Source organism: Plasmodium chabaudi (assembly GCF_900002335.3).
Source record: "Plasmodium chabaudi chabaudi strain AS genome assembly, chromosome: 5".
In the NCBI taxonomy this organism is placed as follows: Eukaryota; Apicomplexa; class Aconoidasida; order Haemosporida; family Plasmodiidae; genus Plasmodium; species Plasmodium chabaudi.
In genome coordinates, this window is record NC_030105.2 from 836,563 (window position 1) to 862,241 (window position 25,679).

General features: G+C 24.2%; 7 protein-coding genes across 7 annotated transcripts; 6 read left to right on the forward strand and 1 right to left on the reverse strand.

The window, feature by feature from the left end:
* Positions 1 to 3,302: 3,302 nt before the first annotated feature.
* On the forward strand, positions 3,303 to 4,935 carry PCHAS_0522900 (alpha-tubulin 2, putative; the record flags this gene model as incomplete). Its single annotated transcript, XM_734387.2, has 3 exons — positions 3,303 to 3,364; positions 3,502 to 3,622; positions 3,766 to 4,935. 3 exons carry the CDS (start codon positions 3,303 to 3,305, stop codon positions 4,933 to 4,935), a joined length of 1,353 nt encoding a protein of 450 aa, XP_739480.2.
* Positions 4,936 to 6,787: 1,852 nt separating this feature from the next.
* On the forward strand, positions 6,788 to 7,733 carry PCHAS_0523000 (40S ribosomal protein S19, putative; the record flags this gene model as incomplete). Its single annotated transcript, XM_016797384.1, has 2 exons — positions 6,788 to 6,790; positions 7,218 to 7,733. The coding sequence occupies 2 exons, from the start codon at positions 6,788 to 6,790 to the stop codon at positions 7,731 to 7,733; spliced, it is 519 nt and encodes a 172-aa protein (XP_016655248.1).
* Positions 7,734 to 9,352: 1,619 nt separating this feature from the next.
* Positions 9,353 to 16,744, forward strand: PCHAS_0523100 (pre-mRNA-splicing helicase BRR2, putative; the record flags this gene model as incomplete). The annotated part of the gene is made up of 1 exon (XM_016797386.1): positions 9,353 to 16,744. One exon carries the CDS (start codon positions 9,353 to 9,355, stop codon positions 16,742 to 16,744), a length of 7,392 nt encoding a protein of 2,463 aa, XP_016655249.1.
* Positions 16,745 to 16,826: 82 nt separating this feature from the next.
* Positions 16,827 to 17,246, reverse strand: PCHAS_0523200 (conserved Plasmodium protein, unknown function; the record flags this gene model as incomplete). The annotated part of the gene is made up of 1 exon (XM_737369.1): positions 16,827 to 17,246. The coding sequence occupies one exon, from the start codon at positions 17,244 to 17,246 to the stop codon at positions 16,827 to 16,829; it is 420 nt and encodes a 139-aa protein (XP_742462.1).
* Positions 17,247 to 18,497: 1,251 nt separating this feature from the next.
* On the forward strand, positions 18,498 to 19,670 carry PCHAS_0523300 (eukaryotic initiation factor 4A-III, putative; the record flags this gene model as incomplete). The annotated part of the gene is made up of 1 exon (XM_734922.2): positions 18,498 to 19,670. One exon carries the CDS (start codon positions 18,498 to 18,500, stop codon positions 19,668 to 19,670), a length of 1,173 nt encoding a protein of 390 aa, XP_740015.2.
* A 1,431-nt stretch (positions 19,671 to 21,101) lies between these two features.
* On the forward strand, positions 21,102 to 23,285 carry PCHAS_0523400 (serpentine receptor, putative; the record flags this gene model as incomplete). The annotated part of the gene is made up of 7 exons (XM_016797387.1): positions 21,102 to 21,750; positions 21,933 to 22,346; positions 22,478 to 22,519; positions 22,610 to 22,694; positions 22,840 to 22,899; positions 23,013 to 23,062; positions 23,212 to 23,285. The coding sequence occupies 7 exons, from the start codon at positions 21,102 to 21,104 to the stop codon at positions 23,283 to 23,285; spliced, it is 1,374 nt and encodes a 457-aa protein (XP_016655250.1).
* Positions 23,286 to 23,693: 408 nt separating this feature from the next.
* PCHAS_0523500 (methyltransferase, putative) lies at positions 23,694 to 24,845 on the forward strand (the record flags this gene model as incomplete). Its single annotated transcript, XM_016797388.1, has 4 exons — positions 23,694 to 23,862; positions 23,997 to 24,119; positions 24,301 to 24,494; positions 24,576 to 24,845. The coding sequence occupies 4 exons, from the start codon at positions 23,694 to 23,696 to the stop codon at positions 24,843 to 24,845; spliced, it is 756 nt and encodes a 251-aa protein (XP_016655251.1).
* Positions 24,846 to 25,679: the final 834 nt, after the last annotated feature.

Consider the following 25,679-nt stretch of genomic DNA (forward strand, 5'->3'; position numbering starts at 1 on the left):
TAAGCATATATAGTAATTCATAAAACAGTTTTAACTTAAAATGAGTTTGCAAAATAAGGGGATGGCACAACAAGCTATACTCTTTTTTTAAAAAAATATACACGAATAGATTATTTAATTAACATAGAGGAAAAAAGTATACATGACAATATGCATATGTATATGTATAATATATGTGTATATACATGATATGAATAAATTTTCCAATTCCTATGGATTCTATATAACTAATATTTTGATAATCTGCTTGAGATATGTATGAATATAATTTATTGTGTACTTTAATTTTTAATTCCCAAAAAATATAAAATATATAACATTGGATATTTTGAAAAAGCTGAAGAGTATAGGCTATGCATACTTTTTTCATAAAATTTATTTTTTATATTTTTACATTTGGAAAATAAACAAATGGATGATATAAATAATTAACGACATGAATGTATAAATAATCGACGACATAAAAATATAAATAATTGATGGTAGAACGCATTAAAATATATAATAATATGGGAACAAGGGGAAAATTTATGCAAACTCAAATATTAAGAGTGTTATGGAAAATGAAAAAAAAATTATAATTCCTTTTACATGCATGTATATATAATAGCTTATAAAAAATATGGAAAATAATATATTATATTCAAAATAATTTTTAATGTTTTAAATAATGAAAAAAAAAAATATATATATAAAAAAACGAATTAAAGAATGCACATTCTTATAACTAAAAAAGGTACAGAAACATGTTGGGTATGTTTTATAAAATTTAATTTGATAACACTTTGATTTTCGTTTTTGTAAACATGTTGATTATATTTAATTATAAAATAATGTAAAGTTTGATAAATGATATGAAATATATCATTTTTATTTTCTTTAGAAAGGTAAAAGGATAATAACAAAATATGTATAAAGAATTTACACGTATTTTTTAAAATTTATTTAAAGTACGATATAAAATAGATGAATACAAAAAGATGTAGATAATTTTGGAAATCATTGATAAAGCCTGATTGTCTTTGATATATTATATTTTATTTAGTATGGATAGTGTTGTTCCTTATATTTCTATTCATAAATCTTTATTTCATATATATATATATCGAAGTATGTCATACTTTAAATGCTTAACCAATTCATTTTTATTATGTATTAGGTTATTTTCTTATTTATTACAAAGAGCAATCTTACTTTTTACGAATGTAGTTTCTTCTAATTGTTATAAATAAATTAATTGCACACATCTTAGAGGGTGGCTTAGTGATAATTAAATATGTGTGTAATATATATACACACATAAGCTTGGAAATGTGTTTGATTATGTTTAAGCTCATCCAAATTTAATAAAAATAAAATAATTAAAAAAAAAGAAATAACATAGGCTAATTATGGAAATACTAAACATTGCAATATTGAATTATTATTATTTTTTTTTTTTTTTTTTTGAAAATGTATAGTTTACAAATTTTAATTTTATAATTTAGTTAATCAGTGTTTGGTACTGATAATTTTTTTCCGTATCTCTTTCATTAGTTAAAAAAAATTTGGATATACAATATTGTGTATTAAGAAGTGTGTACGCAAAATGGCGGTAAAACGTTAAGTAAATTTTTATATAATATTAAAGTACCTTTATATGTACTGGTACAAGCTAATAGTTTGCATATCTTCTATTTTTATTTGTTAATAAAATTTGATCAATATTATTGTGCGTTCAATGAATGCACATATCATAGTAGTACTTGCACATAATAAAAAGAAACGAAATGGGAACGAAAATAAGGATATGCCAATATAAGCGACTTATTTTGTATGCAATATTTTGTGAATATTATATATGCCCTTAAGATTGTAAAATTTTTATTATAGCTTAACGAAAAAGGAAAAAAAAATATTTATTAGTAATAGCTATATATAGATAACACATTTTATAGTGTATTTATTTTTATTAAATATAAATTATGAACACACTATATATTTATAAATGTTAATTAAAATTAATTGACTTAAATAATATATAGCATAGGAGTATGTAATAACCCTAGTAAAAAAAAAAAAAAAAAAAATAAAGGTAAGAAAATTCCCTATCATGCATAAGTATATATTTATCATGTGTTAGCTATTGCATAGTTAGATAAAGTAGTACAGTCATAAAAGTTTTTCAAACATATGCATACTATACCTGTGTACCTATTTTTTCTCAAACTCTATGATATATTGTGTAAGAAATAAAAAGATTACTCGTGTATATTTGATGTGTCTTTGTTTTATGTCGATAATATATTAAGAATGCATATTATAAAAGTCGTTTAGATTTTCATTTTCTTGTCTCGTATTTAGAGTACACAAAAAATAGCGAATCATATTGCTAGATATACAAAATGAATATTTAAAAAATGTAATGAATACACAATCTTTTGTTGATATTTACGCGATTTATTCCTATTATTGTATAAGTTTCAGTACATTTTTAGAGACTTCGCATTAGCAATATCTCTAAATGTGCATTTGTGTCTTTGATTTTTATAAAATATTAAACATAGGAATGTATATTTCATTCGTTATTTTACAAGTAATGCTATACGCTTTTTATGAGTATTAGTATTATTTATTTTCTCCTACATATTATACAAAAAAAAAAAAAAAAAACTATATATATATAATTCGTACACATATATGTAGCTATATCCGCATTTTACACAATTCATTTTTTTTGTGTTATTGAAAAAAATAAATTATAAAATATATCGTTAATTAATATAGTTTATCATATAAAGAATAAATAGCTGATATTATATATTTGAATATTATGTATATAAATGTATAAATATATATAAAGATATAATATATACTTTTGATTTTGAAAAAGTATAAATAATTAATAAAAAAATTAGAAGTGATTTTATGTAATTTATTTTTTATAAGCATTATATTTATTGACTGTTATAGTTATATATATTAACAAGGTAATAAAAATAATACTTTTTCTTTATTACCTTTGCATATTTTATAAATGTTTATACTTACATTATTTACATACTATATATACATAATCCCTTGTGTAAATATATCTATATATATGTATATAAGTTTGGCAATATTTATGCTCTTTATTTAGTTATATATGTGTTTATAACTGTGATATTATTACCCTTAAGTGGGACTGCACACACATTTTATGTGTACATCTCGTGGGCATACTTCACTTCTTATTATATCTATACCTATTGCTTCTTTAAACTAAATTATGCTTATAACACATTTCCCTTTCTTCTTGTCTTAGATAAACTTATTCGAAAATGAGAGAAGTTATTAGCATTCACGTTGGTCAAGCAGGTATCCAAATCGGAAATGCTTGCTGGTAAGGGATCAAACCTCAGAAAAGCTGCAAAAAACTGCAGAAAAAATAAAGCCGCCTTTCGATGGCGACGCTGCATGCGGACCGATATTGTGAAATTAATTTTTTCTAAACCCATACTTGTACTTCTTCGTTTTTAGGGAGCTTTTTTGCCTAGAACATGGAATTCAACCAGACGGTCAAATGCCCAGTGATCAAGTCGTAGCAGGTGGTGATGACGCATTCAACACGTTCTTCTCTGAAACTGGAGCAGGAAAACATGTAAGAAGAGAGAAAGGGAAAGCAGAAACCTTCTTAATGATAAATTGCAGGATATATGACTTACTTTAAGTCGGATCTCGATTTATTAGTCATTTTTCTATGAATATGGTCGACATTATGTGTATCTATTTTTCTCTTTACAGGTTCCTAGATGTGTATTCGTTGATTTAGAACCCACTGTGGTTGATGAAGTAAGAACCGGAACCTATCGCCAATTATTTCATCCTGAACAATTAATATCAGGAAAAGAAGATGCAGCAAATAATTTTGCAAGAGGACATTATACAATTGGAAAAGAAATAGTAGATATATGCTTAGACAGAGTTAGAAAGCTAGCTGACAATTGCACAGGTTTACAAGGATTTTTAATGTTCAATGCTGTAGGAGGTGGTACAGGTAGTGGTCTTGGTTGTTTATTATTAGAAAGGTTAGCAATTGATTATGGAAAAAAATCTAAATTAAACTTTTGCTCATGGCCATCACCCCAAGTTTCGACTGCTGTAGTTGAACCATATAATTCCGTTTTATCAACTCATTCATTATTAGAACACACAGATGTAGCTATTATGTTAGATAATGAAGCTATTTATGATATATGCAAAAAAAATTTAGATATAGAAAGGCCCACATATACAAATTTAAATAGATTGATTGCTCAAGTTATATCATCTTTAACAGCTTCATTACGTTTTGATGGTGCATTAAATGTTGATGTTACTGAATTCCAAACAAATTTAGTGCCATACCCACGTATTCATTTTATGTTATCATCCTATGCTCCAATTATTAGTGCTGAAAAAGCATATCATGAACAATTATCTGTATCCGAAATTACAAATTCAGCATTTGAACCTGCATCTATGATGGCAAAATGTGATCCTAGACATGGAAAATATATGGCTTGCTGTTTAATGTATAGAGGAGATGTAGTACCAAAAGATGTAAATGCCGCTGTTGCCACTATAAAGACAAAAAGATCTATTCAATTTGTCGATTGGTGTCCAACTGGATTTAAATGTGGTATTAACTATCAACCTCCAACAGTAGTACCAGGTGGAGACTTAGCAAAAGTTATGAGAGCTGTTTGTATGATCTCTAACTCAACTGCTATTGCTGAAGTATTTTCAAGAATGGATCAGAAATTTGATTTAATGTATGCAAAGAGAGCTTTTGTCCACTGGTATGTTGGTGAGGGTATGGAAGAAGGTGAATTCAGTGAAGCTAGAGAAGATTTAGCTGCATTAGAAAAAGATTATGAAGAAGTCGGCATTGAAACTAATGATGGTGAAGGAGAAGATGAAGGATACGAATAAATAAACTTTTTATGTATCGCATAAAATGTGATTATACCAATGTGCATGTATATATACATTACTTTGCATACGGTGAATTTTTATTTTTTTTCCATCTCTAACACATTGCCATTCATAGAGCAATTATGTTCCATATCTGTGTATATAAATAAATATGTATAAATATATACCATCTATTTTTTTTTTCAACATATATTCACGTAAAACATATACATGCATAATATATGTGTGTGTGCATTCCGTAATAAGTAAGACAGCTTCCAATTAGTTCAATTTATATAAGCGTATGTATAGGCATAAAAATAATAAAAAAAATAAAAAACATAATGCGTAGAATTAACTTTATCCGATATTTATAAAGCCTTGGCATTTCATAACAAATTAAAAAAAAATAATTAACCAAATATAAATGGGGGGGACTAAATTGTGATTATTTTGAAACCCAACTTGTCAATATGCGACATAGCATATTGCCGTAATATTATTATAGTGACTATTCGTTTTTTTTATTTTTTTAAATGGTCGTATGCCATCAAGGTAGCGATATAATTATATAGTAAAAAATTGATTGCAAATATTTTTATGCACAGTTAATAATAAAAGATGATATTATATGACTGTTCAGAATTTTATATACAATTTGTTTTTTTTTGTCGTTATCATTTTTATAGTTTCAATATGAACAAATAGGATGGTATATTTTTCAGACAAACCATGAGGAACCTTTTAATGAAGCATAAGAACTTTATCATTTGCTTTGGTCTTATTTGGTTATATATATATTCAAAGAGAATAATAAGGTATATCTTAGGATATTTTTGAATTTATTATATGCCAAATAAATGTTTCTTATATAAATGTTTTTTTTTGCATTATTTTGCATACTAATTATTACATAATAAAAACCTAAATGTTAAAGATTTGCCCCAATTTTTGAAAACATATAATATATAGAATTATTTAATATGCATAATTATATAGCTTTTAATAATTCTCTTTTTATGAACAAGCAATGTGATTTTCTATATTTTTTTATAGCGTAAAATGTATATCTAGCTAAAATTAAAAAAGTAAAAAAATGTTTATTTTAAATTTTATAAAAATAAGCTATTTTTTTTAATATTATTTTAATAAAAATAAAAAAGGAAAAAATATGTCATATATATATGATGAGATGAAAAATGGATTTCCCCTTTATTATTATTGTGTGGAGTTGTGGGGGGTTTTGAAGAATATATATTTTTTATATGTACGTTAAAAAATGGCTACTATTTATATGTAATATATGCGTATTAGTATATAGGGCGAAATAATTATTAAATATGGATATGTATATATATTATATGGATTACCAATGGTGATATACAATTTTTCCAATACGGTATACAAAAATACGTAAAGTGCTTTCCGATACTTGAAATAATTTAGTATATATAAATAATAAATGTATATAGATATAGCAAGCCCATGCGAATATAATTTATTATGCAATATTACAAATTTGTAAATTAATAATGAATATATAAAAAATTGGCCAATTAATATGTATATATTATTTAGAAATATTTAATTTTTGGTACGACCGTATTTTTTTTTCAAATAATAGGGGTATTTTTTATACATTAATAAAGCCTTAAATCTATAAATAAAACTTTTTCATTGTGCTCAAAAAAAAAAAAACAGAATATGTAAAATTTATTTACAATTATAAAAAGATATAATTAATAATTTCCATATATAATGAAAATATAAATTATATAAAAATATATTTTTTATATTAAGGATTATTGAAAAATAAATAAAAAATTATTTCTCAAAGTATTATTAATTTTTAACATTTGAAGATAAGAAAATGGTAAGTTTAAAAAATGTGGAAAACATAATATTATATATATATGAAAAAATAATAACTGTTTATTTATGCTGTTTGAAAAAATATTAATTTATTTGTACATGTGTTTTTTATTAAAATGTTTGTAACTATATGGAACGCACTTATATATGTAGAGAGTATATATATAGCATTTTGTATGTACCTATATTTGGTTCGAAAATTATATAAAAATTATGGATCGAATATAAAGAAACAGAATGCTGGGGTTTGCATTTGTATAATAATATAGCGCAATGTGAATATGGCATGCTTAGAAAGTTTGTCATACATATAGTGGGCAGTAAACAGTTTGTGAATGTTTATATGATAGGCCTGTTTTAAGCAGGCTTAGTTATAAATGAAGTGTATATATATGTTATATTTATTATTTTAATTTTTAATATTATAGGCAGAAGAATTCACTGATGATATCGGAGTATTTAGCTCAAGGCTGTTAGAGCCTGCTCCATTTGTTAGAACAAATAATTGCATAAAGGATGTTGATGCTGAATTATTTATTAGCGCATATGCTAAATATTTAAAACTCCATAATAAAATAACATTCCCAAAATGGTGTAACTTTGTAAAAACCGGCAAGGGAAGAAAATTGGCACCTTTGAATGAGGATTGGTATTTTATTAAAGCATCAAGTATTTTACGAAGATTATATATACATCCAGATATTGGTGTTGGATTTTTACGAAGACAATTTAGCTACAAACAAAGAAGAGGTGTAGCACCTAACCATACTAGTTTAGCTAGTGGAAAAATCTTAAGATCTATTTTACAACAATTAGAAAATATAGGATATGTAGAACAAAACCCAAAAAAGAAAGGCAGAAGATTAACAACAAAAGGTGAAAATGCTATTAATAATTTTGCTAGACATATTAATAAGAAAGTTTATAAATTAGAAAAACAATAAACATGTCATTTATAATTATTGTACATATATTTAATGAATATATAATAAACATTTAGGGCTTTAATAATATATGTGAGATGTGAATGTTTTCTTTTTTTTACAATTATGCATATTTAATATTATTTCTTTTATTTATTATATTTATGTTTTCCCTTGTTAAATAATATGAATGCTCAATATAGTTAAATATGTATATATATGTATATATACTTATTTATTCTATATATATAGAAAAAAAACATAGACATTAAAAATATAAAGAACATATATATGTATGTATATAGGCGCTAACGTAATTTTTTACAAATTATTAAAGTTATTTTGAAAAAATATATAACAAAATAGTGGAAAGAATAAACCGTTTGTTTTTTCCTGCTTAATAAGAGGGGTATTTTCCCATTCCATTTTATGGAAAATTGTATTTCAGTAGGTTGGCAAAATCGTGTACAAAAAATGTTATGTACATGTACATGCACATGCACATGCATACTATTCTGCTTGATAAATTTTCAACGAATACAATCATTGTAAATGTTGGTAATACATTTCGAATGTGTATAGTTGTAGTTGTCACAAAAATTTGATTAATAAGCATTGGTAATTAGGAATATATATATGTATACTTTCCAGGAATGAAATAAGAAAAAATTAGGTATAAAAAAATATAAAGTATATATTTAATAAAATAAAAAAGTTATAATTTTAAAAAAAAAAAAAAAAAATATTAAATTGGCTAGTTATAACGGCATAAAAATGTATGCATGGTTAAGTATATTATGTACACTTAAAATTTTATATACACAAATGAAAAAAAGAAAATAAAATTATAAACATGCAAACATACAAACATATTTTCCGTGTTTATTGGCAAAAAGAAGAATACTATTTTTTTTTTTATCTTTTTATAAATTTAATAATGGATATTTAACTTGGATTTTATGCACAAAATTTATTTATTTGTTTGGTTAGCCACAATAATCATATCTAAAATGTTATAAAATATGAGTATAAAAATAATATGATTATTTAATTTATTTATAATATTATACAAAATCGTAATATCCCATACGATTGCATAGTATTATATGTATATATATTCCTATTCTATCTTTTGAATTAACTTATTTTGTTTTTTTTTTTTTTATAAGTTTTATAAAATCAAGAGAACAAAGATTAGTTTCCTTTAAAGATATATTATTCCGTTTATTTTTATATCTTTGTTGTGTAAAAATGATGAGAAGGAAGTAACTAAAAAAAATGATAATGCATGTATTTTATTTAAATGGTATAATATATACATGCATATTTAACACAGTATGATATACAACAATCAAGAACAGTAACAAATTATAAAAACAAGGATTATATTTTTATATTATATCTGTGAATAGGAAAAGGTAAATACTCTACAAAGGTTTTACTATTGATGCCAAACAAGGTAGAGGAAGAAAAATAGAATACAGAAGATATGTATAACTACAAAAAAAAAAGCATTGTTCATATTTATCAAATTGAATTAGTATATTGGGTTGACAAAATAAAGTAGATCCATTTAAAAAGATATCATAGGAAAGTCAGTATATATTTTTTTTGTTTTTTTTTTAATTGTGTAAGTAAAGATGGCGGAGGAATATGAAAAGTTTAAACGATTTGAGTATCGAATGAACTCAAACCTGGTACTTCAAAGAGAAGGACCAGCACCTAATCAGAATGAACCAACTGGAGAAAGTGAAAGTCTAGTTGGTAAAATAAAATACAAAATGGGAGATAAAGTAGAATATAATAAACCAGTAGATTCTCGACGAGGGAAAGATAAAAATGATCGAAGTAATAAAAAACGATTAGATGATGATAATGAAATATATTTTGAAAAAAAAGTAAAAAGGCTTAAAAATAATTCTTATATAAATAATGTAAAAGAGAAAAGTGTTTTAAATATAAATATAGATGATATATTTTTATATAAACCAAGTACAAAATATACAGAAGATATTTTTAGTAAAATTATGAATATAGTAAGAAATATAATAGGTGATAATACAGGAGATATTATAAATAGTGCATGCAACGATGTAATAAGTATTTTAAAGAATGATGATATTCAAAATAATGACACAAAAAAAAGGGAAATAGAAGATGTGTTAGAAATTAGTATATCAGATAATGATTTTATTGAGTTAAACAATTTAGCTAAAGAAATTTACGATTTTGATAAGAAGGAAGAAGATAATGAAATAGGAGATGATGAAGGGGTCGCAGTTATTTTTGATGAAGCAGATGATTATTTTAATTATAAAAATGGAAAGAATAAAAGAAAAGATAATTTAGATGATACTGGGACTAATGTAAGTGAATTGAGTTTGGATGATGAGGAAGAGGATGAAGAAGAGGAAGACGATGAAGAGGAAGAAGAAGAGGAGAGTGAAGAGGAGGATGATAGTGGAAATGATGATGAAGAAGGGAAGGAAGATAATGAATTAACTTTAAAGAAAGGAAGAAAAAATAAAAAATATGAAACTCATTTGAGTTTAAAAAATATGAATAAAGATTCTAAATTTGGAAAAAATAAAGAATCCGATGAATATGAAATTGATACTAATAGTATAGATCCACATTGGCTTCAAAGAAAATTAAATACAATATTTAGCGAAGCTAGTTTATGTATTGAAAAAGAAAAAGAAGTATTAGATATATTAAAAATATATGATATACAAGAATGTGAGAATAAGTTAGTAAACATATTGATGTATGAAAACTTTTCAATGGTTAAATTGTTTATGAAAAATCGATGGAAAATATATTATTGTACATTACTTGGTCAGGCTCAAAGTGAAAAAGAAAAAAATAAAATAATTGAAAATATGAAAAAAACAGAAGAAGGAGAAGAAATATTAGAAGAACTATCAAACTTTAGAAATATAAAAAGAAATAAACAAAGTGAATTTACAAAAAATTTAAGAAAAGAAGCAGACAATTTAATAAGTATGAAAATGAAGGAAACAAGTAAGTATGGTCATAGAGATGGATTGGGAAATGGAAAACAGTTTATACATGATGAAGAGGGTGCAGAAAGTGGAGAAGAAGAAGAGGAAGATGAGGATGGGGATGAAGAAGAGGATAATGAAAATGTAGAAGGAATAAAAATAAATGTAAAGATGAATAATAAAGGAAAGATAAAAATTAGAGATGGTGAATTAAAAGCGAAATATATAGATTTAGAAAAATTAAATTTAAAAATAAAAAATAACGATTTTTTAAATAAAGAAATAATATTACCAGATGGAAGTAAAAGAATTGAAAAAAAAGAATATGATGAAATAATAATATCTCCAAATACTAATGATAAAAAGGGTAATAAAAATAATGTACGAAGTGGAAAATATAATTATTATACAAATAAAGATGAAATAAAATTAATTGATATAAATGAGATACCTGAATGGGCTCGTGAAACATTTTTTTGTGTTAATGTTAAGAAATTAAATGCAATCCAATCAGCAGTATATGATATAGCTTTTAATCGATTTGAAGAGAATTTATTAATTTGTGCACCTACTGGTTCAGGTAAAACAAATATTGCATTATTATGTATGTTAAATGTTATTAATAATTATCGATTATCAAGTGGGAATATAGAAAGGAATAATTTTAAAATAGTTTATATATCACCTATGAAGGCATTAGTAAATGAACAAGTACAATCCTTTAGTTTACGATTGAAATCGTTGAATTTAAAAGTTTGTGAATTGACAGGAGATGTACATTTAAGTAGTAGAGAAATTGATGATCATCAGGTTATTGTTATGACTCCAGAAAAGTTTGAAGTAATCAGTAGAAAATGGAATGATAAGATCATGTTACAAAAAATAAAATTAATAATTTTTGATGAAATTCATTTATTAAATGAAGCAAGAGGTCATGTTTTAGAAAGTATAATTACTAGGGTAAATAGATATGTTGATAATAATGCATCTAGTATTAGTGATGTTAATAAAAATAATGGAATACGGTTAGTAGGTTTATCTGCTACCCTTCCTAATTATGAAGATGTAGGAATATTTTTAAGAGCAGATCCTAAAGAAGGTATTTTTTATTTTGATTATTCTTTCCGACCAGTACAATTGGAGCAATATTATATCGGATTAAAAGAAAAAAAAGGAATAAAGAAATACAATCTTATGAATGAGATAACTTATGAAAAAGTTTTGGAAGAAGCTGGTAAAAATCAGATGCTAATTTTTGTTCATAGTAGAAAAGAAACTTATAGAACTGCAAAAATATTAATTGATAAATTTGTAAAAAATGATAATTTAAATTTATTTTTGATGGATAAGAAGATATCTAGTGAAATATTATTATCTGAAAAGGAGGCTATAGTAAATGAAGAATTAAAAGAATTGTTACCTTTAGGTTTTGGTATACATCATGCAGGTTTAAAAAGAACAGATCGTAAATTGGTTGAAGATTTATTTTCTGATCGGCATTTACAAGTATTAGTATGTACAAGTACGTTAGCATGGGGTGTGAACTTACCTGCACATACGGTTATAATAAAAGGTACAACTATATATAATATAAATATAGGTAATTTTGATGAGCTATCATTTATGGATGTTTTACAAATGATTGGTAGATCAGGTAGACCTCAATATGATAAAACAGGAAAAGCTATAATAATTACGGATCATAAAAATTTACAATTATATCTTTCATTAAACAATGAACAGATGTATATTGAATCTACGTTAATGCAAAATATAATAAATATAATAAATGCTGAAATAGTTTTAAAAAATATCCAAGACTTTAAAGATGCAATAAATTGGTTTAAGTACACTTACATGTACATACGTATGATGAAGAATCCAAATCATTATGGGATAGGAGATGATAAAAATAAACTTATAAAAAATGTGAATAATCGAATTAACGATATAATATATTCATCATTTTTAACTTTAGAAAAGTATGACTTAGTAAAATATAATAAAAAGTTAAAAAATGTAAATAGCACATATATAGGTAAGATCAGCAGCTTTTATTATATAGATTATAAATCTATGGATATGTATAATAAGAAGTTAAATAAATATACAAGTGAAATTGAATTATTAAAAATATTTGCTATGAGTGAAGAATTTAAAAATATATTTATTCGAAATGAAGAGAAAACTGAATTATCAATTTTGATGGAAAAGCTGCCGATACCTGTTAAAGAATCAATTAATATTTCTTTTACCAAAATAAGTATATTATTACAATTATATCTTTCGAATATAACATTAAATGGATATATAATAAATGCAGATTTGGTGTATATTCATCAAAATGCTTTACGTATATTTCGCTCCTTTTTTGAAATATCATTAAAGAAAGGATTTTATAATTTAATATACTTATGTTTAAAATTTTGTAAAATGATAGAGCATCGAATGTGGAGTAGTATGACACCATTAAGACAGTTTGGATTGTTAAGTAAAGATTTAATAAAAATAATTGAAAAAAAAAATATAAGTTTTAAAAATTATTTAACTATGGATTTAAATGAATATATAACAGTATTTAAAAATAAAAAGATAGCAAAAAATATATATAAATTAGTTCATCATTTTCCTAATATTGAATTAAGTGCATATATACAACCAATTGATCATAAGATGGTTAAGGTTGAATTAAATGTAACTCCTGATTTTATTTATAATCCTAAATATCATGGATATACGATGTTATTTTGGGTATTCGTTTTTGATATTGCAAATGAAAATATATTACATTATGATGTATTTACTTTAAGAAAAGGATTTGAAACAGATACGATGTTAGATGGTATAGCTGGTGGAAACTCTAATTTAAATAAAAAAAATAATTGTGATAGCTTTGATGAGCAGTTAGTACGCTTTTATCTACCAGTAAATGATAGCCCATTTTATATAATAAAAGTTATTTCCGACAAATGGCTAGAATGTGAATGTACAGTTAATATAAATTTATGTGATATTTATTTACCTCCAAAACAAGGGTACTCTACTCAGCTATTGGATCTTCAAGCTTTGCCAATCAGTTCCTTAAAATTTGATAGTGGAAAGCGAATATTTATGGATAGAAATATAGAAAGTTTAAACCCAGTAAGTACACAAGTATTTACATCTTTATATGAAAATAATGGAAACGTATTAGTATGTTGTTCAAATTGGAAATATTATCTAATATCTGCTGAGTTAGCAATATTTCGTATAGTAAAATATTTTGAAGAATTACATAACTATGTAAGGTATTATATAAAAGGTGAAAGTAATTTAACGAAAATTATGAATGATAAGAAGCTGGGTAATATTCTTTATAATGATCATTTAAGTTTAATAAAAATCGTTTATATAGCACCTTTAGAAGAAATAGTTTTAAAAACATATAAAAATTGGATACCAATAAAAAAGACATTAGATTTAAAGATGTGTATATTAAGTGGTGATGTAGGAATAGATATGAAACTATTTCAAACGAATCATATTATATTAACAACACCAGATAAATATGATAATATATCTAAAAAATGGCGAAGGAAAAAGATGTTTCAAAATGTGAATCTCTATATTTATGATCATATAGAATTGTTAAATACAAATTATGGTGCTATTATGGAAGTTTTAATAAGTAGAGTACGATATATATCAATACAATTACAGATAAGTAACAAAAATGAAACTAGCAAAAATAATGATGAATCGATAACTCAAAGCGATTTAGATCTTGTGAAAGAATATATACAAAATGAGAATAATAAGAGTAGTAAGAATTCTAAAAAAAATAATAACGAAGTAGCAACACATTTAAATAAGTTACGTAATTTAAAAATGGAAGATATATATGAATATATAGGAATAAATAGGATAGTATGTTTATCCAGTTGTTCATTACAAAATTCGAAAGATGTGTCTGAATGGATAGGATGTAAAAAAAATGATTATTATAATTTTATATCAACCATTCGAACAATACCAATTGAAATATATTTATTTGCAGTAAATATTATGAATACGAAAAATAGATATATATCAATGCAACGTCAGGTTTATCAAAATATAAAAAAGTTTAATAAAAACAAAAAGAATGTTATAATTTTTGTTACAGAACAGAAGGTATGTAAAACATTAGCACTCGATTTAATTTTATCAGCATGTAATGATGATTTTACTTTTAATTCAGCTGTTAGTGATCATATGAAAGATAAGAGTGGAGAAAATGAAAATATTTTGGATCATATTAGCGATAATATTTTAGTGCAATGCTTAAAAAAAGGGGTAGGATATATATATAATAATATGTTAGATATAGAAAAGAAAATCGTTGAAAATTTATTTGATAAAAAAGGAATTGAAATATTAATAATATGTTATGATTATTTATATAGTTTAAATGTATATGGAAATAATATAATAATATTAGATACAATAATAACACATTATAATAATACAGAAGAAGATTATTCAATTCAATCGATTTTAGAAATGATTAGTTTTGCAGGAAGGGAAAAAGAAGATGATAAATCATTTGTTTATATATATACATATATAACAAAAAAGGAATATTATAAAAATTTTATATATGAACCAATAACAATTGAATCGAATATTGAAGAGTATTTGCCAAACTTATTAAATAATGAAATAGTTATGAATACAATTGAAAATTATCAAGATTCCATTGATTTATTAACATGGTCGTTTTTTTATAGACGTATAAAAAAGAATCCTAATTATTATGGATTAAAAGGTGTTAGTACTGAACATATATCTGATTATTTATCTGAATTAATTGAAAATAATATTGAACTTTTATCTATTGCTAACTGTGTTACTGTATCTAATGAAGAAGGGGATGAAGAAGGGGATGCATCTTCGGGTGTTTTATTAAAACCATCTAACCTTGGAATTATATCATCATTTTATAATTTAGATTATCATATAATATACTTTTTTAATCAATATATTAGTTCAATAAAGGGATTAAAAAAAAAAAAAATTTTAGAAATTATTTGTCTTGCCAATCTATTCAGTGATATAATAAAGATACAGAGTCATGACATATTCCTTTGTTTAAAGATAGCTAAATCTTGTAATATACAAGTGACATATGAATTTTTGAAATTGTCACTAGACAGTAAAAGTTTTTTTAAAGAAGATGATGAGGAAGAACATAATGAACAAAATGATAATCAAATAATTAACTTAACGAATTTTGTAACTAATCCATCTTATTTTACTCCCAATTTAAAAGCTCTAATATTGCTACATGCACATATAAATCGATTTTCTATACCTGTGAATTATATTGATGAAACAAAAAATGTTTTATTAAAGTCATTAAAATTGATAAACTCATTAATCGATGTAATAAGCAGTAATAATATTTTAAATTATTGTCTTTTTGTTATGGAGATGTCACAAATGATAACCCAATGTTTTAAAAGTACGGATGAATCCAATTTATTTCAACTACCTTATTTTAATGAAGAACTAGTACAAAAAGCAAATCAACTTGAAATATTTGATATATACGATTTAATTAATTCGGAAGATGATATAAAAGATGATTTATTAAATGGCTTGAGTGAAACGGAAAAAGGTAGTATAGCTAATTTTTGTAATTCATTTCCAATTTTAGAAGTAAATTATGATATAGATTTAGAAAAAGAATATAAGATTAATGAAATTGCTCAATTAAATGTAAATGTAGATCGAGATATTTCAGATGACGACCCAGTCGGATATGCACATTCTACTTATTTGCCATTTGAAAAAGAAGAATCATGGTGGTTTGTAATTGGAATTAAAAAACTTAATTTATTATTATCTATTAAAAAGGTATCCTTACTAAAACAAGAGAATAACGTAAAAATAAATTTCGAACTACCAGATAAGCCAGGCAAATATGATATAGTTATGTATTTGGTTAGTGATTCGTATATTGGGTGTGACCAGGAGTACGAGTTTACAATGGTTGTTGACGAATAGGAAGTCGCATGAAAAAATTGTGAAAAAAACACAAGTGAAAAGATGAAAAGATGAATAATATGAAGAAATATGAACTCATTGGCTACTTCTTACTAATTTTGTCGTAATTGATTGTTTGATAAAAATGCTTAAATAGCGAGTTACATTTTTTATCATCATTGTGTAAATGCATACAATAGAATAGATTTGAATAATTATCTTGAAATAATTTTATAAATTTAATATTGTCATTATTATTAGTTGTATTATATTTATACCCTTGTATTTTAAAAGAATCTTTTATAGTTTCATTGCATTTTTTATTTCCATCTTTTAAAATTTTTGAAACATCATATTTATCATTATCGTTTACCATACTTCCTAAACACATAAACTTTTTTATGTTATAAAATAAATCATTTTGTTTTTGGGTATAATATTTCTCTTGGTTGTATAATGATAGTGAGTCTTGAACTTGATAGACAGCATCGCTAAGTTTTGAATAGTCGGCTCCAAGTGCCATCTTCAGACTGAGTGGGAAGTAAACCTATTTTGTCTGCATAAAAATTGGAAAAAATCAAACGAAACGAAAAAGGTTGATAAAATTTGGGCTTAGTATATGCTTATTATATTATAATTTTTTTTTCTTTTTGTACTTGCTAACCTTTTTTGGGGGTGTGCAAATGTATATATATACTTTCTTCGTTATCCTTTTTTTGAAATAAAATTCAAACTAATTTAAAACGATAGTCATTTATTTTTTTCAATAATTATATAAAATATGTATATATAAAATAGTATGCGCATTTATTAGCTTTCTTATAATTATTTACTAGCAACTTGGGATGCCTATATTTTCAGCATTTTCAACATTTTCAACATTTTCAAATGGTCACTAGTGAATTGCGAATGTAAGAACAAAAGAATAGGAAGTAAACTTGTATACACATGTAATGTTAGTAAAATGGCATTTATTTATGTTTCTTATTTTTACATTTGTTTGTAACAAGTGAAATAAAAAAAAATTTCTAACATATGCATATGCGTATTTCCTTTTATTTTGGGGACATAAACGGCTTTAATAAAAACGTCGGATATCATTTAAAAATTTAAAAAAATAAAAAATTTACAATTTTTATAATATAGAAAAAAATAAAATCAGCGATTTATTATATCATTGTTTTTAGTTTTTTTTTTTTTGAATATTCTATTTTACTATTATCGCTTGACAGGTATTATTATTTTTTTTTTTTTCAAAAAGTCGAGGGTTTAATTCGAGTGGTTATTTATTGTAAAATAATTTTTATGAAAAAAGGAGGAGAGACAAAAAATAGGATGAATATATTATAAATTATAAAATAAATTGATAAAAATTTGAACAGCTTATTATAAATATTTCAAATAGTATAGAAGAATAACAAAATGAATTACTAAAAATAATGAATATAGTATTATATTGATTAAAATTTATATATATTATCTTTTTTTTTTCAACTAAATAAGAGGTATATATTTAAAATTTTATTCTTTATATGGTTTATAATATATGACTGATATTTTTTTATAATTTAAAAAAGAAGACTCAAAAGAAAGTGGGATGAAAATAAAATAATAAGTAAATAGTTTGACATAAAGTATATCTTTTTTAATAGTGCCTTTCTGTTTTATTTAATTTTGGTTGAGCATTCAGAAAGTTTATATATAAGCAGTTTTTCATCAAATTGTATGTGGGCATATGATTTATTTATTTTGAAAACAAAAAGTAAGTAGTAAGATGGATAAAGAAGAAACATATAAATCTTCTGAAAAGTTGGAAATATGTACAAGCTTCGAAAGTATAGGAATTGATGAAGGATTGTTAAGAGGAATATATGCTTATGGATTTGAAAGACCATCAGCAATACAACAAAGAGGTATTAAACCGATATTAAGTGGTCGAGATGTTATATTACAAAGTCAAAGTGGTACAGGAAAAACATGTGTGTTTGCTGTTGGTGCTTTAAATTGTGTTAATAGAAATTTAAATGAAACTCAAGTAATTATTTTATCTCCAACTCGTGAACTAGCAGAACAAACACAAAAAGTATGTTTAGCATTAGCTGATTATATACATGTAACTGTATATTGTTGTATTGGAGGTAAAAAATTGAGTGAAGATATAAAGGCATTAAATAATGGTGTTCATATTATTAGTGGGACACCAGGAAGAATATATCATATGTTAAATCTAAGACATTTAAAATGTAAATATATAAAACAGCTAGTTATTGATGAAGCGGATGAAATGTTAAATAAAGGATTTAAAGAACAAGTGTATGATATTTATCGATTTTTATCACCTAATACTCAAATAGTTTTATCTTCAGCTACTTTACCACAAGAAGTGTTAGAAATAACAAATAAATTTATGCACAATCCAGTTAAAATTTTAGTAAAAAGAGATGAATTAACTTTAGAAGGTATAAAACAATTTTTTGTATCCATAGAAAAAGAGCAATGGAAATATGAAACATTAGCTGACTTATATGAAAGCTTAACTATTACACAAGCAGTAGTTTTTTGTAATACTAAATTAAAAGTAGATTGGCTAGCTAAAAAAATGCAAGAATCAAATTTCACTGTGTGCAAAATGCATGCAGGAATGAGCCAAAGTGAAAGAGATGATATTATGTTAAAATTTAGACAATGCAAATATAGAGTTTTAATATCAACTGATATATGGGGTAGAGGATTGGATGTACATGAAGTCTCATTAGTTGTTAATTATGATTTACCAAACTCTCGAGAAAGTTATATTCATAGAATTGGAAGAAGTGGTCGATTTGGAAGAAAAGGTGTTGCAATTAATTTTGTAAAAAATGATGATATAAAAATTTTGAGAGATATAGAACAGTTTTATTCTACACAAATTGATGAAATGCCAATGAATATTACCGAGTTATTGTAAAAAAAGCGGAAAAAAAAGAAAAGCATAACAAAAATGGAAAATAATGAATATCTAAATAATATGAAAATGTTTGTAATAAAACAGAGCTTATGGTGTGATAAAGTAATCGCATATATTAATAATAAAATGCAATGTGATTTTTTTTAATTTTGTAATTAATTTGCGTATTCTCAAAATACGTATATGCATATATACACATTTTTTAAATAATATTCACAAATATTTCTTTTCGAGAAATGGGTTGTGTGATTTATAAGTTGCGAAGTAGCTAGCTATGTGTATATAATAAATTAAATATGTATATTTTGAAGCCAATTCGATTTCTTTCTTTATTCTTTTACACTTTGAGCAATGTACATAATTGTATAGCTATCACTTCCCGATTGTTATGTTTACTTCGTGAGGACATTCATTATGAAGTATTTTTTTCTAAATTTCTTGAAATGCCTAATTTTTTGTTTCACTATTTTAGTGTATTTTTATTTTGTAGTACACACATATGTATATATATTTTTATTTTTTTATTATTATTACTAAATTTAATTAAAAACTTTTTTTAAATATAAAATTAAATGAACATAAAAAGCTGTTTTCTTTACTTTTTGGGGGTATATTACCTGACTTGTTCATAAATTATTAACAGGTCAGGTAATTTAGTAAATTAAAGGAAATTTGTGTAGAAAATTGATGAGTTCCCATTTAAGTGAATTTCACAAAAATATATTTATTTATTTTAATTTTTTTGAATACTTATATAAAATGAGTAATATAAAAATGGAGGAGAAAAAAAGATATGAAATGCAAAGATAAATAGTAAAATTTCTGTTTATATAAAATACATATATAGTGTATATATTGTCATATGCATATAATAAAATGAGATTAGCGATTTTTGAAAGAAAAAAGATAAAAAAAATAAATATATATATGATATTAATTTAAAAATATAGAAATATATGAATTTATTATATAAAATAAAAGATCATCATATATAATATATGATAAAACCAATGTTTTTATGTGCATTTTTTTGTTGTATAAAGATAAATGTAAAGATATATATATATTCGTGTGTGAATGAAAAAAACCTTTTATGTTTTGTAATTCAGCATAACAAGTATATTGTCATTGATTATATAATTACACTGAAATGAAAGAAAATACAAACTCTTAAAATGTTTGTAGTATAGTGTGTTTTTTGTGCTTTCTTTTTTTATATACATTTTTTAACCTGGTTATATATACTTTTCCGTATTATTTATTTCACTTTGAATAATTAAGCTTTATTTTGTTTTAGATATATAAAATAGTTTTTTATTATTTTAATTTATGTTATATATAAATTTAGAAATAATAGAGAAGAACAAAGACCTAAAAAATTGTTGAACCACGGTAAAAGTAAAATAATATCTTTTGCTTTTCCATGAAAAAATGAACAAGCTATGTCAAAGGAAAAAGCTGCTTGTCTTTTTGTTTTTTTTATTGTACATATCAAATTTGGGTAATCAAAATTTATTACAATACGAAGATTCACATATAATTGAGCACAATGAGAGGGGCAAATATAGCTACTCGATATTTTCTCCGCTCGTTGAATATATTAAGGGGAGTAATAAAATAGAGGAAAGAAAATCATTTTCTTTTTTTGTATCATCAAAAGTAATATATGGATTATATCATAATAAGAATTATAGTAAATTTTCTGACTTTTGTTTTATTAAAAAGAATAATGAAAAAAAAGGATCTGTTATGCTTTCAAATTCGTATTCCCCTACTACTAAGCTTTTAGTTTTAGATAAAACAGATAATGAAATTTATAATTATACACAAAATAAGAATGGAAAGAAATGTGAAGATTTAGAAAAAGAAGCATTGTATGTATATCGATTTAGTGATACACCACAAGAAAATATAAATAATAATTATGTTTTTTATAATAAAGATATAGATCATCAGTTAGAAAATAAATCGTTAAATTTTATAATACTTCATTGTGATACTAAATTTAAGAATGCTTTTAAAATCGAATTTGTAAATAATGACAATTTTTTGAGAAACCATTTTTCATGTGAAGAACAAGGTATGTAGACAAAACTAAAAAATGTAACTATTTAAAATTTTTGCTTTTCATACATGTCACAATGTTTTATGGGGAGTGGAAATTACGAGCGGTGTTATATTAATAAAATTGCATATAAATAGGTGTGCCGATTTTTCGATTATTTTGTTTAATCCTTTTTAACATTGCTTAATTCCCTTCAGGCCTCATCGAGATATACATGCTGTTGTTTGTAATATCGACCGTTTTGTCGTTGGTATATGTTCGAAAGAGAAGTATGTTGAATAATGCGAATGGGGCATTAAAAGAATCGGTTCATTTTGGAGTTTTGTTTTTTTATTTTTCAAATATTTTCTATTTAATTCATATATATTCATACGCATTTAATGGGACAGGGTTTAGTATACTAAAAGTTTTAAGCCAAATATATGAATCAATTTTTGATTGTATAACATTAACAATAATTTTTTATATAGTAAATACTATTAATAATAAAAAGAGAAGGAAAGAGGATACTATAAAAACAGGATTTATATATTCCATACTAAAATTTTTTTATATTCTATTTGAGATGCAGAATCACCAAAGTCTGAATGTATATTCAAGTTTGCATTCCGGTTCGAATAAAAATTGAAACTACATTTATCTATATCTATTTAGAGCATTTGAAAGCTCAAATTCGTAAATATACATAAAAAAAGCTACGATTTCACTTGCTTACTTATTTATTATTGGTTAACCTTTTTAGTTGTAGCGCTTCCTTTTGTTAGCCACAGAGTGATTATTTCTGGTAAGGACCATAAACATGATTTTGACATATTATAACGTGAATATTTATTATAGACCTATATAAGTATGTCTATCTATTTTTTCTCAACAGTGTTAATATATAACAATTGTAAAAAATTGTTGAAGGAGAAAACAAGTGCAAGTGATAAAACCAGGCTCCTTTTGGATGCGTCTATGTATGAACCGAAAAAAAAAAAAGCCATGTCACAATGGGGAGTCGCAACATATGCTATAACCATTTTGACATACTAACCAATTTTATTATGCTTTATAAAAATAACTTTACTTTAACAATTATTATGTTTGCATATTTTGTTGCAGGTATATCGCATGGATTCTCTCTATTCCGTTTATTTATTTTTTTTTGTGGAATGCTTCAATGTAATAATACGAAAGCTAAACGAGTCGACAAATAATGGCATATTTTGCAAAGTCCACCCATGATTAATTGTATTCATAATAATTTTCTTTTCTTCTTTCTTTCACGCATTTAGGCACTTTACCCATTTGTTCATTCATTTCTCCAACCTATGCATATTAATATGTAAGAGTGGAAAAAATCGAATACAAATTTTTACACCATTTGGTTTAATCATGCTCTATGATTTGTTATGCGATTTGCTCTACGATTTGTTATGCGATTTACTCTACGATTTTATTATATGATTTGCTAATGATTTTGCTTTTTTGAAGGTTTGGTATACAACATTTCAGAGAAGAAGTATAACAGTTTGGAGTCCAATCACCCATACATAGATATGGAATAATTCTTTTTAATAATTTTTCGTTTATATTTTATGTATATATTAATTAAAAAAGGGTTAGATAAGTCTATTTATTTGTGTAATAATTTTTAATTCCATTTTTTGAACAAAAGTATATTTTACATATTTATGTATGCAAAATAATTATAGTCCGTATTTATATTTTTCATTTCGAAGTTGTGAATAGCCTAATTGCATCCGGCATTTGTTTTGCATTTTTCCAATTTTTTCCAATTTTTTCTATTTATTTGATATTTTTAAAAAATAAAATATTTTTATGTTTTTTTTCAACATATAAAAATAATTAAAAAGCAGGAAAAAAAGTAAATGTTTGAATAAAGCCTATAAATATTTTTCTAACCTTATTTATATTGTTACTATTGTAATAATAGATTTTTGAAAAAAATAAATATGTACTATGTCAAAAAATATGAACATAAGATATTAGGAGATACACTTCGATTTTTAGGTTTTACAATTAATTGGGGAATTCATGAAAATGGTTATTGGTTAACAAACTTTAACTATTCATTTGATTATGTATTATCAAATTTGATCATAAAATATTTCAAGGGAAAAAGTAATAATACACAATTCGTTTGTATCAACCTATGCTTTACCGTTTCATCAAAAACAGGAAGCATATATGAGTTTACACATTACTATGTAGAAATAGTTTTACATCACATGCTTAATAATTTTTTTCTTTTTCAGATATAAAAACAGTTTTAGATGTTGGGTGTGGGCATGGGCATTATGTGAACGAGTTGAATTTTCATAAAATATGGGCTGCTGGAATCGATGGGAATCATAAGCTTGTGAGTTCGTTGAATAATGGTATGATATGCCTCTACATATTTTATAAACAACCTGTGTGTACTAAATCGTGGGAACTAAATGCGAGTTCGGTGTGTGCATAAATATGTGCATCCATGCATATATACGTACATGCATGCATAAATACGTAGATACATGCATATATACATACATACGTTGGCATATTTTTTGCAAACTGCAGAGAGGATACACAGCCTTGATGCGACGGATGAGAAGTTCGTCCACAAACTTATAAACAAAATAAACAATTCAATGAAAGCAGAAAATGAAAAAGTAAATAAACCATTAGTAAATACTAAAGTTATGAGCATCCCCTCCAAGATATTAACATTTGATTATGTGTTATGTTTAAATGTTGGAGAATACATTCCACAAGTAAGAAACCAAAATGTGTACATGCATTTGTGAAATTCCAATATTTTATTAAAAATGGGTTATGTTATGCTAATTTTGTAGAACAAAGAAAAGAGATTTCTTGAAAACCTTGATCGAGCAAATAGGAAAGGAATAATAATTTCATGGGATATACCAGGGACATTTAATATAGGAACGATTAATGAAAAGAGTGGAAAGGAGCTAGTAGAAATATTCATAAATGATTATAATTATAAGTATGATGAAAAGAATAGTAAATTATTTAGAGAAAACTGTAATAATAATTCTTTTAAAAAGTGTTTATACATTTTTGAAAAAAAAAATATATCCCCTCCGTCTTTGTATACATAAATATAGGGGGTAGCAAACAGATGCCAATTTATTTTGTTCATTTATCATTGCATGATAATGTATGTGCATTTTTTATTTAACCATTTTTACCTAAGTTAAAGGTTTTGTTTTTATTTTTTTCAACAAAATAAACAGTTTATATATTCTGGAAAATAACTATTTTATTTTAATAGTATTATAGTTTGCTTTTTTATTTAAATTTGTAATTCATAATTTATAAGTATGGGCAAAGGGTTGGTAGTTATACCATACGCACACATATTTTTTTAATAACAAACAGAATAATAATATTAGCCTTAATATAGTATATTTTCAAAAATTATGAACTATTAAATAACTGAATATTTATTATTATTATAATTTAAAAAAAAAAAATAATAATTGGTTATCATTACAATAAGAGTTTATGGGATTACACAATTATTATTATGCATAATTTTTTGTATAAATAAATACAAAAATATAATGGGGTAATTACACTGAAAATGATGAAATAACAATTTTGAATTCATCTAAATATTTGTTACGATAAAAAATATGATAAAAAAATACGATAAAAAAGGTGTATGCATATTATAATAAATAAATTAAAATATGAAAATATACACAACACCAAAAGATTAAACTTTTAAATAATAAATTATATGCATAGTCTAATTAATAATAACAGTTAAATAGAGCTATAAATTCAAAGAAATTGCAAAATAATAATATATAAATCAGACAAGAAAAACAAAATAAATAAATTAAAGTGAACGTGACAAAGTTTAAATCATATTTATGTGTGATATGAAAAAAAAACAAAATTAAAATGAGTAAATGAATAAATGTGTA